This window comes from Phyllostomus hastatus, unplaced genomic scaffold, assembly GCF_019186645.2.
Source record: "Phyllostomus hastatus isolate PE091 unplaced genomic scaffold, TTU_PhHast_1.1 phas_contig_477, whole genome shotgun sequence".
Taxonomy (NCBI): Eukaryota; Metazoa; Chordata; class Mammalia; order Chiroptera; family Phyllostomidae; genus Phyllostomus; species Phyllostomus hastatus.
The window spans coordinates 5,554,610-5,570,978 of NW_025333889.1; the positions used below are offsets into that span (position 1 = coordinate 5,554,610).

The 16,369-nt window shown below is 63.3% G+C and overlaps 1 protein-coding gene across 1 annotated transcript; it reads right to left on the minus strand.

Moving 5' to 3' along the window:
• Window positions 1-893: 893 nt before the first annotated feature.
• ITM2C (integral membrane protein 2C) lies at window positions 894-14,230 on the minus strand. Its single transcript, XM_045845822.1, has 6 exons — window positions 13,980-14,230; window positions 6,280-6,420; window positions 4,021-4,209; window positions 3,054-3,164; window positions 2,580-2,730; window positions 894-2,097 (listed from the first exon to the last, which is right to left on the minus strand). Exons 1-6 carry the CDS (start codon window positions 14,109-14,111, stop codon window positions 2,006-2,008), a joined length of 816 nt encoding a protein of 271 aa, XP_045701778.1. The 5' UTR covers window positions 14,112-14,230; the 3' UTR covers window positions 894-2,005.
• Between the last annotated feature and the right edge of the window lie 2,139 nt (window positions 14,231-16,369).

The following is a 16,369-nucleotide window of genomic DNA, read 5'->3' on the forward strand; positions in this document are numbered from 1 at the left end:
CAAGGGCGTAGGATCCAGGTTAATGTTTATCGAAATGGCTACCCAGTTGTTCCATTAAAGAGTCCACACATCCTCCACTAATCTGCCTTGAATCTTAGTCATCTTGCAGGCTCCCCATCATGTCCCACTGACCTTTTCCTCTGCTACTGTGACCTCTTTAATCATGGAAGTTTGTCTCGCCCAACACCTGGAGGCCATCCACCACGTGCCCTTTCCCGAAAGATCGAATTCTGTTGGCCACTTTGTGACTGTAGTGCATTCAGATTGATGTCTTTGCAAGACTGAGAACAGGTGTGTCTGCACTGAGTCCTCACAGGATTACCGAGCCTGTGACCGGGACCAAAGGTGTAGGCACCTGTCCTCGACCCTGGGGCAGGACCCAGGCCCCACCTGCAGCACCCACTGGGCCGAGGCTATGAGTGGTGCTCCCTCTTCCTCCTGCAGAACGTCACGTGGACCTCCCTCGTACCAGACCTCAGCTCCCACCCACCAACACGGCTCCTCAACGCCGAGAACCTGGAGCACATGACACTGTCCTTGTGCTTAAGGACAAGCAGCAGTGATGTCATCTTCTGTGTATCACGCCCCCCTCCCCCCGGGGCGGTCTGTCGGCACCTAAGAGCCCCACGACCTTGGGCAAGTTGGGTAAGCTCTAGGATCCCTTTCCTTCTCCCTCACCTGTCAACTGTGAGTCTGCCGGCTCCTGAGGGGGCACCCCCAGTCCTAGGCTGAACCAGGGAGCAGGCGCACCTCTGCCGGGGTCGGATGCCAAGGCCTGCTGGCTTCTCCTGTCCGCTCCCCGACCCCCCACAGCTCAAAGAAGCATGGACAGGATGGGGTGCCCCCCCTCCCGGCCCTGCTTCTTGCCCTCACCCACCACTGCCAAGTCAACGTCAGAAGTCAAAGATTTTTATTATTCTACAGACACTTCTGAAAAGAGATCTAATTGAGAAAATATACAAAGCGTTCCAGAGTTGTGCCTCCAGGAGCACCTGGGCCCACTGGAGGCGTCGACGCCCTCCTCCTCCTCTTCAGGGCTCCGGGCTCAGAACGGGTAGCATATCGAATGGTCAGTAAAAACATGCAAAAGTGAGGAGGAAAAGGAAGAAGGGTGCATTCCCCCAAAGCAGAGGAAGTTCAGAACAGAGAGGAGGCAGGGTGTGCAAGTACCAGGCGGCTCTCCCCCCCCCCACACCACCCTCTAAAACAGCTCTCGCCTGGAGGAGGCAAGGAGCCCCGCCTGCTCTGCAGGGGCTCCGCCCATCTCTGGGCGGGGCTGTGCTCAGCCCGACAGGGGGGACTCCGCTTGTGCTCCTGGGGGGCCAGCGCTGGGGGCCCTGGCTCCTCCCTCTTTGGTTCCACTCAGAAAACGATTGTGCTTGATGAACTCATCCCCACCCCCCACGCTCCAGCTCCCTCTGGTGGGCGGAAGGCACCGTTGGGAGCCCTGGGAGACCCCCCCCAGGACGGCCACCTTCCCTTGTGCTCTGGGTGGGTCCATCCCTGGGCACACTTCCCACCCTCAGCCGGGCCTGGGAACGGGCACCCGGGAGGAAGCGTGCCATCCCAAGAAACAGTCTACGGGACTTTCCCGACGGTGCAGACGGTTCCGATCCCCACTCCACACCCCTCCCCCACCCAGTCCCCTCGCCCAGGACACCCATGTGCCCGTCCCCTTAATCCACTCCTTCCCGTGGGCTGCCAGTGCAGCTGTGGGCCGGGCCCCGGAGGAGCCAACGTCAAGACAGCGGTCACAGAAACCACCCTGGGGCGCCCTCTCTGTCCCCCAGGCCCGGATGTCAGCAGCGGCGAGGGCCTCGAGAGGTCTCGGCTCTGGTACAGGCAGGCGGGCAGGGCTGGGCAGGAACGGGAGACGTGTCACATCTATGGAACAGCATCCAAAGTACAAGCTAAGAGGGGCAGGGGGCGGGGCAGAGAGTGGCAGGAAGAGGAAAGAGGAGAGGCAGGGCGGGACCCGGCGGGCAGGCGGGCGGGAGCGGAGGCCTCACGCGGCCCCGCAGATGAGCGTCTCCACCACGAAGGTGTTCTCGAAGTGGCGGATGGCGTTGCAGCGCTTGGCCCCACGCTTGCTGATCCCTGGAGGGGACAGAGAAGTCCCAGTGAGGCCCGTGTCCCGGCCCAGACCTGGTTCGGCTACAAACGCCACCAGCTTCAGAGCCTGCGCGGGACCTCAGAGCCGGGGGTGGAAGGACGCCCGGGAAAACCAACCCAGATTCACCCGGAGGCAGCGCAGCGGAAGGCTGAGAGCTCAGAAGACCGGGCTCTGCCTCCCGTCTGCTGTGTGGCTTCAGAGGTGCTGATTAACTTCTCTGTGCCTCAGTCTCCTCACCTTTAAAAGGGGCAGCAATAACGATGGTGATGATGATAATGTACACTTTTTAAGGACATAAAGAGTATGAAATGGTGCACGGCACGTGGTCAGTGCTCAGTTAACACTGGCTGCCAGTGCCACTGTGATCTGAGCTCTGAGCTCTCTCTGACTGCGGGTCTCCAGCTCCGGGCCAGGCACTGCTGGGGGCGGCTGTGGTCCGGAGACCGGGGCAGGGGCCCCCACTCACGCCTCCGGGTGGCCCGGCGCCGCAGCCGGTAGGTGTCCTTCCCGTTGCACAGGTGGTGGATGAAGGAGCCCAGGGCCTCCTTGTCGCTGACGTGCTCTGTGACCACCATCTCCTCCTGGATGATGTACGTCTGCGGCAGGTAGGTCCCTCTCTGCAAAGTGGGTGGCCCCAGTGCCGGTCGTCAGTGCCTGGGGCTCACCACCCGCGGTCTCCACGAGCTCACTGCCCACTCCCCTGTCACTACCACCCTTCTGCTCACTCGACCTGTGTCCCCCCTGACGCTGAGATGCACACATGCCCCCCCCCCCTGCAGAGGCCCCATAGCTTGGCCCCCTAATGTCCCCAAGCACTTCCTGCTGTGCCAGGTACGGATGCCTGCACTGCCCCGAATCTTGCATCCTGTGCGTGGGGGCCTGGCCTCTCCCTGCACGGCCACTGGGGCGTGGAGAAGATGCGGCCAAGACCCCCGCTCACCTTCACGTTCATGAGGAGCTCCCAGAAGTTGCGGGGAGGCAGCACGATGGTGGTGTTGAGCTCGATGACATAGCACTTGTCCAGGGAGATGTCGTGGTAGGCGGTCAGACCCTGGGAAGGGGGAGGGGTCACGTCAGGCCCTGAGGGTGAGGGTCTGGCCCAGGCGGGCCTGTGAGAGGCCTCTGGCGGAGAAGGTGGGAGCCCCCGCCGGCCAGGGTGACGCACCCGACACCCTGAACACCCCGGCGGCCCTCCCTCTTTCTGCCCCTCTGCTATAGCCTGGGTTCCTAGGGGGTTCCACTGACTAGATGAAAGACACCAACTGCTAAATGCCGTGGGTGTCATAGGGGTCCTTCCTGTGGGGTTACAGAGCTGAACACGGGAACGCCCCCACTGCGCATGTCATCAAAGCCGTGAGGTCTCTCTCTGCAGCCCCGCAGCTAGAAACGCCCAGCCCAGGCCTCTTTGTGGCGCACACCCCCCGATAAAACGCTGACACAGGGGTGCTCCAATAGAAAGGGGCATGGCCCGACCCAGGACAGCTGGCGTCCGCAGCTGTGCGGCGGCGGCAAGAAATACCACGGCCAGGTCACATTCAGTGACGGCCGCTTCCCCGCACAGGCGGGGCAGACGTTGCCGTTGTTTGCACGAAAAATAATATGACAGTTAATGAGCAATAATATAAGGACTGCCTGTGTTTTGCGTTGTCACAACAGTAAGCTGACTTTTGCCCCAGCCTGTACAACAAAAGCAATGCCTTTAAAACCTCGGCCAAGCTAAGCCCTGGCCGTTGACATAACTCTGTGTGCAGTCCAGGATGTACTAGGGACCGCATTCTCCCTTCGCACCTGTTCCTTCTCCTGACTCAGGTGGGAGGGGGGCTGAGGGTCCCGGGACCGCCCTCTTCTGGCCCTGCCCCGCCCTCTCCCCGCCCCCCAGCCCCGCCCCAGCCCCTGGCCGGCCTCACCCGCTGGAAGTCGTGGATGATGTCGGCAGGGTCGCCGCCCCCGAACTGGGGCACGGGCACGTTGATGCGCTCGTAGTTGTCTTCGAGGTAAATCTTCACGTCCTCCTCCAGCTCCATGCGCGTGTGGGCCTGGGAGGACAGGGAGTCCTCGTAGAAGACGCCGCAGTGGAAGAAGTTGTCTCGGGCCAGCTGCGCGAGGCGGGGAGAGAGACGCGGACTGGTCACGCAGACTGGTCACGCGGCGCCCTCAGCACAGCCGCTGCCGCCTGCCCCGCCACCTCGCGCTCCGAGGGCTGGGGGCGCGGGAAGGGTGGGGCTGTGAGGCACATTTCCCGGGCGGAGAAAATGAGAAACGTGGGGAGTCAGAGAGGGGGGGGCTGGCACTGCCATTGCCTGGGGGAACAACCTCTCTGGGCCTCAGTCTCCCCATCTGTAAAACGAGGTGCTCCCTCAGACTTCTTCTGACTTCCAGTCCATGAGTCTGTGCTTGGGAAATGGGGGGCAGGGCCATGGGGGAGAACCCGGAGGGACAGGCACCTGAGAGGGAGCCCCCCAGGTGGTTGGGAGGGTCTTCAGGGGCAAACACAGGAGCTTGGACAGGACAAGCTGGGCCCTGGGGGTGGGGGGCGGCCTCCACTGCCACCACCACAGGGCACTCACCCCTCTTTCCTGCCCCTGCTGTGAGCCCCCCCATGCCTTGGGAGAAAGGTGGGGGGAGGAGCTGAGAGGCAGCCCCTTGTGATCGGAGCTGGTGTCCAGCCTCCCACAGCCCCACCCACCTTCCCTGGGCCCCAGGCCTCGTGAGAAACCTTGACAAATGCCACATCCTCTATCTGAGTGGCTGGTGCAATCGCTCCATCAGTAAGGGAAGGGAGGCGGTTTGACTTGACCGAGGCCACATGAGTGGCCGGGTGGACCAGTAGGCCCACTTGTGCTTCTCAGGGGGCCCCTCCTCCATCCGTGCCCAGGCTGCCGGCCTGAAATGGGCAGGACCCCCCTTTGTCCCCGCGCAAGCTCCCAGGATCACACACGAATCCCACGGGCCCAGGGCCCAGGCCCAGAGGCTGCTGGGAGGTGCCCCGGTCCCTGGGAATCGTGGTGGGTGGGGCGCCCCGGGGTGAGAGTGGGGGCGGGGGGGGGAACAGAGGGGGCCAGAAGCCGGAGTGAGTGGGTCGAGGGAAGGGCTGTGGCCACAGGAGAGTGAAACGCAGGAGCAAGTGGAGAGCAGGCCTCGGGGGAGGGGCGGGCAGGAAGGACAGGAGAAAGAAAGGTCAGCAGGTTCCAGGGGGAAAGTCCCAGGGGACAGAAACTCCTCAGTAATTTCCACTGTGGGAAAACGGGGATGACGACGAGGGAGAAGCCCCATGTGTGAGGGTCGGGCGAGGTCGCCTGGGTCATGAATGACTGGCAATTCTCAGCCTTTTGGTCCCTCCGAGATCCCCCGCTGCACTTACGGTTCTCCTTTTGAGCTACCTTTCATTGAACCACTTTCAGTTCTGAGAACGTGGGGGGGCTCTGCCCCCCTCCTGGGTCTGGGCTGAGCACAAGGTCGCCGTGGCCACGAACAGGGCTCTGGGCCCGGCTTCCTGCCCAGACCGGCCGTGGGAGCGGAGGGCCGGGGGCGTGGCCGTGGCCAGGCCGTCCTCCTTCACAGGAGGTGGGGGTGCGTCTGTCCGCAAAAACCCACCCTCCGCCCGTCTCCTTTTATAACCCAACAACCAAAGGCGAAATGGAATCCCTGAAAGCGTGACCCACGGGCACGAGGTTCAGACTCGGGAGGGATCGCAGGGCTCCGACTTCCGCTGGACCATCGATCGGAGTCTCTGGTGGTCGAGGCCCAGGTGACACTGTGGGAAGGGGCTGCGGGCCACACGGACCCAGATTCTAACCCTCGCTACCCTCCCTGTGGACTGTGCTCCTGGGAGACCTTCCTGACGACCTCAGTGTGTCTGATGACGTGGGCGAGGACCCTCGTCCGGTGTCTGTGGGAGTTAGGGGCGCGTCCCCAGTCCTAAGCTCAAGGAGGCCCCAGGGAGGAGGGAGGTGCAGGTGCTCTGAACTAGCCCAGGCACGCCTCCCACCTGTGGGGGACAGGTAGGTCCAGGGCTTCCTGCTGCCCCCCCTCACAAACCCCCAGCCCCTGGCTCTCGACCGTGCCCACAGCCCTCCCCTGCCAGCGCCCGCACCCGCTGCAAACGCGCCCAGTTCCCTCTCCGCCTCCTGGAACACCCCCCACCCCCCGGCCCGGCCCGGCCTCACCTGGGCGAGGAAGAAGTATCTGTAGATGTAGACGGAGGCGAACACCAGGCCCATGAGCAGCACGACCATGCCCATCGACAGGTAGCACACGCTGCCCACGGAGCCCCCCTTCTTGTGGCGGTGGTAGGGGGGCCGCTCCTCCTGCGGACAGCAGTGCAGGGTCAGCGAGGTGGGGGTCCCGCGCCCCCTGGAACCCTCCAGCCCCTTTTCCGAAGTGGGACCCCATGCTGCTGGCTGGGAGGGAACCTTGGGGTCAGGGAGGGAGGGACGCCTCCGGCTCTCCCCAGCTTCCTCCGCACGCAGAGCCCGAGACCCCCCACGAAACCACATGAAATGACCCGCAGGGGCTCAGCAGGTGCACGTGGAGTTCCCTGAGCCACGAGGCCCCGTTGTGAGAGCAGCTGTGACCACAGCATATTCTTTCAAACACAGAAGGAGGCACAGACGTAGCCTTAGTGACTGAGCCAGGCCTAGCTACCCATAGGAACTGGGGTGCTCTGGGCAGTGGGGAGTCCAGGGGGCCTTTGAAGTGGGGGTGACAAGATCCCCCTGAAGTCGGGAGCCCGCAGGGCGCACTGGAATGGGGGCAGCGGGAGGGAGGGGCCGCTGATGGATGGGGCGGGGCTCCAGGCGGCCCGCGGGGCCTGGGACCTGGCGCCTGTCTCGGTCCCCCCGGGCAGCACTGGGCCCAAGGCCCACGCCTCGCAGAGCACAGCCTCCCAGGGCAGCGACGGCCTCACACAGGCCCTGCTGGCAGCGCAGGGCAGGCTGTCAGAAGCAGAGCCTGCAGGGCGAGGTCCGGAGGTTTCCGGAAGCCAGGGGGCTTGTGCCAGGAGGGAGACGTGGCTGTGGTGGCAGCAGTGGCCACCAGGGAGGCCAGGGCAGGAGCTGCAGGGCCGCGGAGAAAGGCAAGCCAGCCTGACTCCACCCTAGGCCATGGGCGTCTGGGTGGGGGACGAAGGGACATGGGCAGCTTTACTGGGACGGAGAGGCCTGGTGACTGGTCTCTCAACCAGCTGTGTGACCTCGGTCATCTCCCATCTTCACGCCTGTCGCCCTTACCACCCTGTGATGCTGCAGAGCAGCCAGGCACCATCCCACCCCTCCTCCACGGTGTCCAGATACAGCCAGGGTGAGGCAGAGGCGGTGCCAAGGACCCCCGCCCCTCCACCCTCTCGGACCCGGGCCAGTGTGGCCGAGAGGTGGGAGCTGCAGCCCAGAGCCCAGGCCTTCCCTGCACCTCTGCCTCTGCGTGCCCTTTCCTCCCTTCATCCTGTGCAGGTGGCAGGAGGCTGGGGACACAGTTCAGGTCCAAGTTCCCCAGGACAGACCCATCTCTCTTGGCACAGGAGATCCAGTCCGGCAGGGATGGGGCTCACAGCCTGCCGTGCTCCTCGGGTCCCCCCAACCTCGTCCCCTGGCTCAGCACACATTGGGGGTGCGGCTCAGGCCTCACGGGGCGGGGGGGGGGTCTCATCAGAGGGGCTGATGCCTCCCTGCCTGGGGATGGCAGTAAAGGCCTGGAGGGCCCCCCCCCCCACTCCCTGGGCACATCCATCACCAAGACCACGGCCACGGGGTGAGACACAGCACAGAGAGGTGCCCCTACGCGTCCTGCTCCGCACCACCCCAGCTGGTGCTCCAAGGAGCTCCCCGGTCGAAGCCAGAGGTCAAACCCGCTGCAGGCCTGGGGCTGCCCCCCACCCTGGCCCTGCAGCTGGGGTCCTGGGATTAAGACCCGAGAAGCGAGGAGGAAGTCTGTGTTATCCACCCCCCTGGCTGGTATGTCACCGGCACCCTGCTGTTCCCCGCAGGCACCGACCTCAGCCGCAGCACACTTGGCCGCTGCCCACATGGCCCCAAGCGAGGGCTTCCACTTCCCCGTGGGCTCCCACGGGCGGTGCAGGTGGGCGGCTCCAGAGCCAAGCTCCGCCAGCCGCTCACAAGGAACCAGCCACCGCAGGGGCTCCTGCGACTGGGAGCGGGTCCTAAGGAAGGTGGACCCACCCAGGCGGCAGGCAGGCTGGGCCACCGGTACCAGCTGTGAGCCCTGCCCTGCTGGGGCCACAGTCCGTGTGCAGTGGGGCAGTGGGGCCACGGGCCCCACGGGGGCAGCTGCTCCTCCCCTGCTGGGCTGGGTCCCCAGTGCAAAGGGCACACCCAGACCCCCTCCTCACGGGGTTTTGTCCTGAGGGGGATTTGAGGGGGATGGCAGGAGACAAAAGAACCTGAAAGCCCTTGGTAAAGGACAGAGGGCTAGATGAAAACAGCAGATCTTTATCAGCCAAACTCTTCCTTTTTTTCCGGCCACCAACCACCGGTGCAGCTGTGCAGGCTACGTGTGGGGGAAGGGGGTCAGGCTCACGTGCCTCCCCGCAGGAAAACCGGAGAGGCAAGCTTGGGAGAGCTGCCTAAGAAACCAGCAACACAGTCCCTGCCCCGGGCTTCGAGGGCCTGGCCCCCAAAGTACACGGTCAAGGTGAGGCCTGACAGAGCTGCCTTTCTGCTTCTGGCTGGGTCAGGAGTTTCCAAGGGGAGAGGGAGGTGGGGAGAGGTGCTCAGACAGCACAGAGGACAGAGAGGGTGGGGCTTACGTGGCCTCACTGACCGTGAGGGATGGTGGAGGAGGGCACAGCCTCCAGCCAGCGCCCCTGACTCTGCCCTGCGCCCTCACACCTCTCTGTGGGGGTCACTGTGGAGGTTGGGGAATCCCCCCACCTTTCCTAGATGTGTGGTGGCCAAATACCTCCGTTGGCACCCGCCGGGGCACACCCAGGGTTCACGCCCCGCTCCCCACCCCGCCCCACCCTTCTCCAGCCTGCAGGGCCCAAACCCGTGGAAGCATCGCGGCCGAGCGGCGGTTGGAAGAAAAAGCGGAACCAGAGGCCGTCACGAGGCAGAGGAGAAACCACTGACATCCCCGATTCCCAACGAAAAGGGCCCACACCAGGGGTGGAGGGGGGTGGGTGGAGGTGGGGAGGCCGAGTCCTGCCCCAGCCCTGTAACTGCCCCCCAGGCTCCGCACGACACAGGTGAGACCGAGGCTCTGGCTCCAGAGCCCCGGCCTGCTCTCCGCGGGCCCCTCACACTGGGCTCTAGCAGCTGGACAGGGGCCTTGGGGAGTGCAGGCAGCCTGGGCCACGACCTGGGGCCTCGCCCTTGAGAGCCCTGGCTGCCCGGCTCATCCTGCAAGACGGCCCAGGGCCTGCTTCTGGAAGCCCCCAAGCTGCTTCCTCGGTCCTGCTGGAGACCCCAGGAAAACGGAGCCCCCGACACGGGAAGCCATTACCCACAGCCAGGCAGGCATTTGGGGGCTTCTACTTAGAACGTAGGGAAATATTGCATACTGTTTCCATGGCAACTGGGCTTTCCGAGCAAAGTGCCTGGCTGTGTACTCTTGTGGGGCACGTGAGCCAGCCCTGTGGGCCCCCCCCCCCCCGAGAGGGGCCTGGGCCTCTGCCCGCTGGCTTCCCGCAGCCCCACTGCGCTCCTCATTATCTGATTTAGCGAAGCCAGGGCCGCAAGAGTTGGGGAACCCGGCCAAACGGAGCAGAGACTCAGCAGACCCTCGCAGCGCCCCAGCTGCACCCCCTCGGTGCCAATGTCCAAATTAACAGCAAGCGGCTTCAGCTACAGTTGCAGGCTGCAGGAGGAGGGCGTCCGGGACCCAGACTCCGCTCACTGCGGGCCAGGACCCTCGGCGGGCGGGGAGGGGCCTGCCCTCCCCTCCTCGGCCTCTTTCTTTCCTAGATTGCAGATCACAGAGGCAAGGGCACCAGTGTGTGTCGGTGTTTGTGTGTGTGTGTCGGTGTTCGTGTGTGTGAGGGAGAAAAGGCCTGACAGGGCGTGGGGAGAACAGGCAGCCACCCTCAGCCCCAACCCCCGCCCCCACCGGCCCCCGCAGCACAGCACACAGCCCTCTGTTCAGATGGACAGACATCGGCAGGGTGCGTGCCCGTGGGGACTCCCGACTTGGCCAACACTGGAACCCCACTTCGACTTTGCATGAGTGGAACCCCATTTCCTGTCATGTGGCCCAGCAGCACCCAGGTGCAGGCGGGCGAGGAGAAGGGTGGGGTTCCCCGGAGGGCACTCAGCTCTGCTTGGCCGGTCTGGGCGGACTCTCTCGTCCATTCGGCTCCTTCAGGGGGAGGCTCCAGGGACGCGGCTCCTGGGGGAGCTCCTGGGGCAGAGAGAGCTCGGACAGTCCCTGTGATTTCACCATCAACGTTTTTCTTTTTCTTTTTTGTCACTAAGAAAGACTGCTTCTCCGGGCACTGTGCAGACAGCCTTGAATATGCAAGGCCGGGCCGGGAGGAGTGGAAAAGAAAGCAGAAACGCAGTAGCTGACAGAGCCCCTCTGGAAAGGCCCCGGGCGGGCCAGGAATCAGGCAGCCCCAAGTCCCCACACTGTCAGAGGGCCAGCCGAGTGCTGCCTTGTCAAGAAGGTCCTTTCATCCCCGCCGGCCCTCAGGGCCTGTGGGTATTGGAGCGAGGGGCGGGAGGACTCCAAGCCTGGCCCGACCCACCCTTTCTGGCTGGCACAGACCCTCCCCCAACCTCGTGGGAGACCCAGCTCCCCCCTGCCAAGGGCCTGAGGCCAGGGCACACAAGGTGAAATCTGATTCTCAGGTATGCAGGCTGGGGAGGCAGTGACACAGGAGCCATTAATCAAAGGCAGAAGCCAAAGCGAACATTACAGCGCCCGGAGGAGATGACGTAGGGAACAGGCTTCTTTCCCCTCGCAGCCCCCAGGCTGGGTCGGGCCCCCACAGGCCCACTCCTGAGCGTGCATCTACGGGTGGACACAGGCAGACTGTGGGAGAGGGGACGGGGCTGAGAGGTCCGGGGCTGGCCAAGTTCACTGACGTGCACCTCTCTCCAAGAGGCGTCAGAGTTTAATCCCCCTCCTGGGCCCCCACGGCTCCCCCTCACCCGTGAAGGACAACGTGGCCCAAAGGTGCAAAGAGAGTGCGCTTCCCTCCCACCCGCACAGGCTGCTCATTGTGTCGGAGGCAGACCCCACGCGGGGAGAGTGGGCAGCAGCCGGAGGCCCAGCGGGGCCCCCACCCCCAGCCCTTCCCGGGGCACTGAGACACTTCCTCCCAGTAGCACAGGTCTGGGGACAAAAGTCCTCCTTGTGTTTTGGTTTCTGCTCAGAAGGAGCCTGCTTCTCAGGGTGCTGCCGCCGAGGCCTCCCCCAGGTCGGCGTCTCAGCGCCGCGGCCAGAGGGTGGCTCGCTGCGGGGAGGCAACCTCAAACTGATCTGTCCCTCCTGTGGTCCCCTCCTCGGCTCTGAATCTTGCTGCCGAGTCCAGTTCAGGAAGCAGGAAGGGGTCCAGGGTCACCCCCAGCCGGAAGAGACCTCCTAATACGCTTTCCTCTGCATCCCCACCAAAGCGGCACAAACCCCAAACGCCCTGTCCTGATGAAGCAGCTCCCAGGGCCTCCCAATCGGCCTGCCTGTCCCACCGGCCTCTCCTTCGGGGCCCCAGGGCACGGCTGATGCTCTGTCCTTCGCTGCATCTGTGAATGCCAGGCCAGCTGTGCTCACTCCCCGGACACTGGATGTGGGAAGTGTGCCCACTGGCCAGGCGAGGTCCCAAGAGGCTCGCAGGAGTGAACTTCTCCCAAGACCCTGATTCCCGCAGAGCCAAGAGGGAACACCCAAGCCCCTGCGGCGTCCCCTCGGGCCTCAGCAGGTATAAAAGTTCACTAACATGCACAGTTGTGCTTAAAGGTGTAGGCTCTTCATCCTCCTCCTGGGCCCCCCTGAGGGGACCCTGCCCAGCAAGGTCTGGGGAAGAGGTTTGCTGGGCAGGCTGCAGGCCAGTGCAAACAGCTCCAGGAAGGTGGGGGTTTTTCCATCTCACGCTGGGTGCGGAGGAAGAGAGGGTGCTTGATTTGGGAGCCAGAGGCTGCGTGTCAGTTCCTGCCAAGGTGCCGCTGGCACTGCCACCCCGCCCACCCGACGCCATCGGCAGGCTGCTCCTGGAGAATGTGCCGCTCCTGCAAAATTTGGTGGGCCTCCCCATGGAACGGGAGTACATCTTCCTGTTACCGGGCTGGCCCTCCCTCCTGCCTGAACCCTACAGCTCTCTGAGGCAGGGGCCTGTTGTCCAGGCCAGGCAGCTGGGAACAGGAGCAAGAAGGGTGCCTTGGCCCCCACCCGCCCCATCCCTGCACTCTCCAAGACTGAGCAGAGGGGGGAAAGGGGGCTTGAGAAGCGCCCCTGGCAAACTTTTAAAGCTGCAGACCGGCCTTTAAATACGGAGTGCCCCTCCCCCATCCAAGCATCAGATAAACACGGAGCTGCTCTGGTGGGGGCTCACAGCAACCCCTCCCCCGCCCCCGCCCCAGCGCAGGCGGTCGCTGATGCTGTGGTGACCACAGCAGGGCAGGGGAGGTCACCCAGGATGCGACACCAGTGTCTTAGGCCCCTCTCCGGAGCCCCCTCTTGCAGGGCACTGGTGTTCCCCTGCAGGTCCTGTCATACCCGGGGGTGGGGGTTGGGGAGGGCGCGAGGTGTATCTGAGCCATAAACTCAGGAAGGGTCTCGGCACTGAGGAAGAGTCCTCAGAAGCCAGCCTCACGGAGAGGGAGGAAGTGGACAAAGACTTTTCTTCGAAGTCCTGTCTCGATGGCGGCTGGGGGACCTTGGTGCTCCCCAAGACCGTCGTGGGCGACACTGCGCAGACACTAGAAAGCCTGGCTGGCAGCTCTTCCCCCCCATCACCTCCCTGCCCGCGCCACGCGTCCTGTCCCCTCCGGGCCCTTCCCCGGGCAGACTTCACGCCGCTCAGTTTTCCACGGCGGAAATGCCTTCTCTCCCCAGGCGCCTGGCAGCGGGAGGTGGGGGGAGGGCGCGGGGGGGGGCGGGGTGCACCGAGGCCGGCCAGCACAAAGCGCGCCCAGGAAGCAGGAGGACACCCGCGCACGGGGGGAGCCTCCCCGCGGTGTAGGGGGCAGCCTGAGCGAGAGCCAGGACAGGAAGAGGGAGGGGACACGGAGCGAGTGAAATCCGGGCACCCAGCCTCAAACCCCCCAACCTGGAACCTTGGAACCCCGAACCCCGGACGTGTGGCCGGGAGGGTCGTGGTTTATTTCCACTTCATCTTTCACCACTTTCTGATCCTCCAGTCCAGGTACAGAGCAGCAGCGCATGCTCCGCCCCAGGCAGCCCCCCGTTTGGGGTGAAATCAATAGTCCTTCTCCCAACGTTGGCACCAGCCTCCCCAACCCCGTTTCCGGCCCTTCCCCGCCCATCACCACCCACCGCCCCACTTTGGAGAAACTACGTTCAACCTTCCTCCCCTCCCCCACCTGGGGACTCGACTCTCGGGCCCTCCCCCTTGATTGGAACCAGACGCAAACCGCCCCCCCCCCCCACCAATGTTCCTCGAACTTCTTCGGCCCAGCCCCCTCCCATTACTTGGGGGTTAGGCTCCTAGAGCCCCTATACTTTTGGAAAAGCCTTGAGCGCTTCCTCGCTTAAGGGCCAGCGACTCTGACCCCCCACCTCCCACACATTGGACTTTGGGGTTCGGCTGCCGCTTTAGGACCCAAGCCCCCTCTCCAGTTTGGAATGGATGACCGTGACCGACTCCCCTCCCGGCTCCGCAGCCCCGGTGCGTCTCGGCAGTCCCCGGAGCCAACGAGGCGTGCTTGGTCCCCCCGCCGGAGTCCCCGGCCCCTCTCACCCGAGCCGGCGTCAGCAGGATCTCAGCAGCCGGGCCGGTCGCCGGGGCCGCGGCCGAGGCCGAGGCCGAAGCCTTGTCGGCCTTGTCGCCCTTTACGCCGGCCACGGCGGGCTGGAAGCTGATCTTCACCATGGCTGCTCCGGGCCGCGGGTCCGCCCTGCAGGCTATGCCAGTGCAGCCTCAGCTGGTGCAGCCTCTCGGTGCAGCCGCGCTCCGCTCTCTGCAGGCACCGGAAGTTTGGATCCCGCTCGCGTCCCTTTCTCTAACCCCACCTCCAGCCCCCACGCCACCGCCCCCAACAGGGGGGTGCCTTGGCGCCCGCTGCGCCTGCGCCCCCTTCCCGCCCGCTGGGTGAGCAGTGACCCCTACTGGGCATGGTGCTGCAACCTGGGGAGGATTACGGTTCACTCATTCACTCGTTCACCCACTTCATCATCCATCATCCATCCATCCATTCATCCATCCATCATCCATCCATCCATCCATCCATCCATCCATGGGCTCAGAGCTCTTCTAAGCTTTATCCCTTTCAGCTCCCTCTCCAAGACCAGAGTGCCCAGAACACACAGTCTGTTAAAACTGTGTTTGCTAGGCAAACGCGGGTTCGAGACAAGTTCCCAGGCTGACTCGCCGCCCCACGCCACTTCACACCCTCCTCTTGGGACACTCAGAGCCTCCACTGTTCCCGCTCCCCGCTCCCTGCTCCCGGTCCCGGGCCCTGGGAGGAGGCTTCAAGGCCAGGCAACTGCTTGCCTGCATCCTGCATCTTGCGTTCATCCACACCTCCAGTCCTTTTCCCTTCATCCTTCGTCTCTGCAGAACCCTGCCGAGGGTCCCTGGGATGCACGCAGAGGATGCTGGGAGTAGAGGAATGAGAGCAGCCTGCAAAGTGTGGTGGGAAGAGCCACAGGGCAGCTGTCCTTAGGCTTGCTTTCCAGCTGAGACTCTGCTCCTGCAAAGCATCAGGGGTATTGGGTTTTCTGAGTGACCCTGTGTGCCAAGCATGTGGCAGAAAGCCCAAGACCCAGCAACCAAGGGCCGGATTGCATTTATCCCTCCATCTGCCAAATGCTCTCCTGTGCATTCTCTCCTCTCATTTTCATCCCAGCCCCTGGGACCTCCCGGTGCGCTGTGCTGGTGCTAGAAACAAGGACTAAACCCAGGTCACGCAGCCAGCAGGGGGCAGATCGCCGATGGGCAAAGCAGGGCCTTCTGCCTGAAGCACCTGTATTCCTGAGGTTGGCACACGGACCTGCCTTCTCCGGGAGGCTTTCCCTGGACGCCCTGGCCTGGGTTAAGCCCCCTACCCGGTGCACCCTCGGCACCGTGTGCGCCTTCCGTGTGAGCCTTTCCTTAGCCTTGGCCTTGGGCCCCGCACCCGCCAAGTGCCAGGCCCACGTCCTGCTGCAGAGATGCCTGAACTTCCTGGTCTCACGACCTCCAAGAGCTTTCATTTGGGGGGTATGTCTAGCAACACTGACTAAGTAGAAATAAAACTCAGAAAAACTTAAAACACAAAAGAACACCTCATTCATCAGCTGTCAAAGGAATGCCACTGTATGTCGTGTGGCTTCTAGAAAATTCCACTAACAAGAGAAAAAGACTGAAAAAGGAAGTCAGATCTTAGTGTTATTGCAAACATAGGTCTGACTTCGCAGACTTCTGAGACGGGCCTTGAGGGCTCCTGGGGTTTCCGGCCCACACGGACCTCCTGCCCTGGCCAATGCCCGAGGATCCTCAGCCCATGGGTTCTAGGACGCACAGTTTTTCATGTCTTTTAAAAAAGATTTTATTTATTTATTTTTAGAGAGGGAAGGGAGGGAGCAAGAGAGAGAGAGAGAAACATCAATGTGCGGTTGCTGGGGGTCATGGCCTGCAACCCAGGCATGTGCCCTGACTGGGAATTGAACCTGCGACATTTTGGTTCGCAGCCCGAGCTCAATCCACAGAGCTACGCCAGCCAGGGCTCAGTTTTTCATATCTTAACATCTCTGCGATCAAGAGTTTTTATGGTTAAAATTAGGAGTGATTTTCCCCCTTACACCTAAAGCAACCGTGTGTCTTATGATACACAGCCTTAGAGCTGGGGAAATGCACTATCACCAGTCAATAGCCCACGGGGCTCCTGGAGGCAGCGCCAGGCTAACACCACACACTCAGTTTTGCGGGTTCAGGTGAGAAGAACAGCAGAGTGAACTTGGGGGCCGGGGGGAGCAGCCAAGGCCCCATGGAAGATGCCAGATCTAGGCGGGAGCTGGAGAGATGGGGTGTGGATGGGGGACAGGGACAGGGACGTGGGAGGCCTTCTGGGTGGGGGAGGAGCGAGCCGGGCTGGGTGCCCTTGTCCGGCATTTCGGCCACAGCCAGTCTGTGTCCTCCGTCCTTTTGCC

Coding starts and splice junctions, on each gene's coding strand:
- ITM2C (XM_045845822.1), bottom strand. CDS start 14,111: ATGGTGAAGATCAGCTTCCAGCCCGCCGTGGCCGGCGTAAAGGGCGAC. Junction 3,165..4,020: donor TCATCCACGACTTCCAGCGG/GTGAGGCCGGCC, acceptor CCCCCTTCCCAG/GGTCTGACCGCCTACCACGA. Junction 2,098..2,579: donor GCGCCGGGCCACCCGGAGGC/GTGAGTGGGGGC, acceptor TGTCCCCTCCAG/GGATCAGCAAGCGTGGGGCC.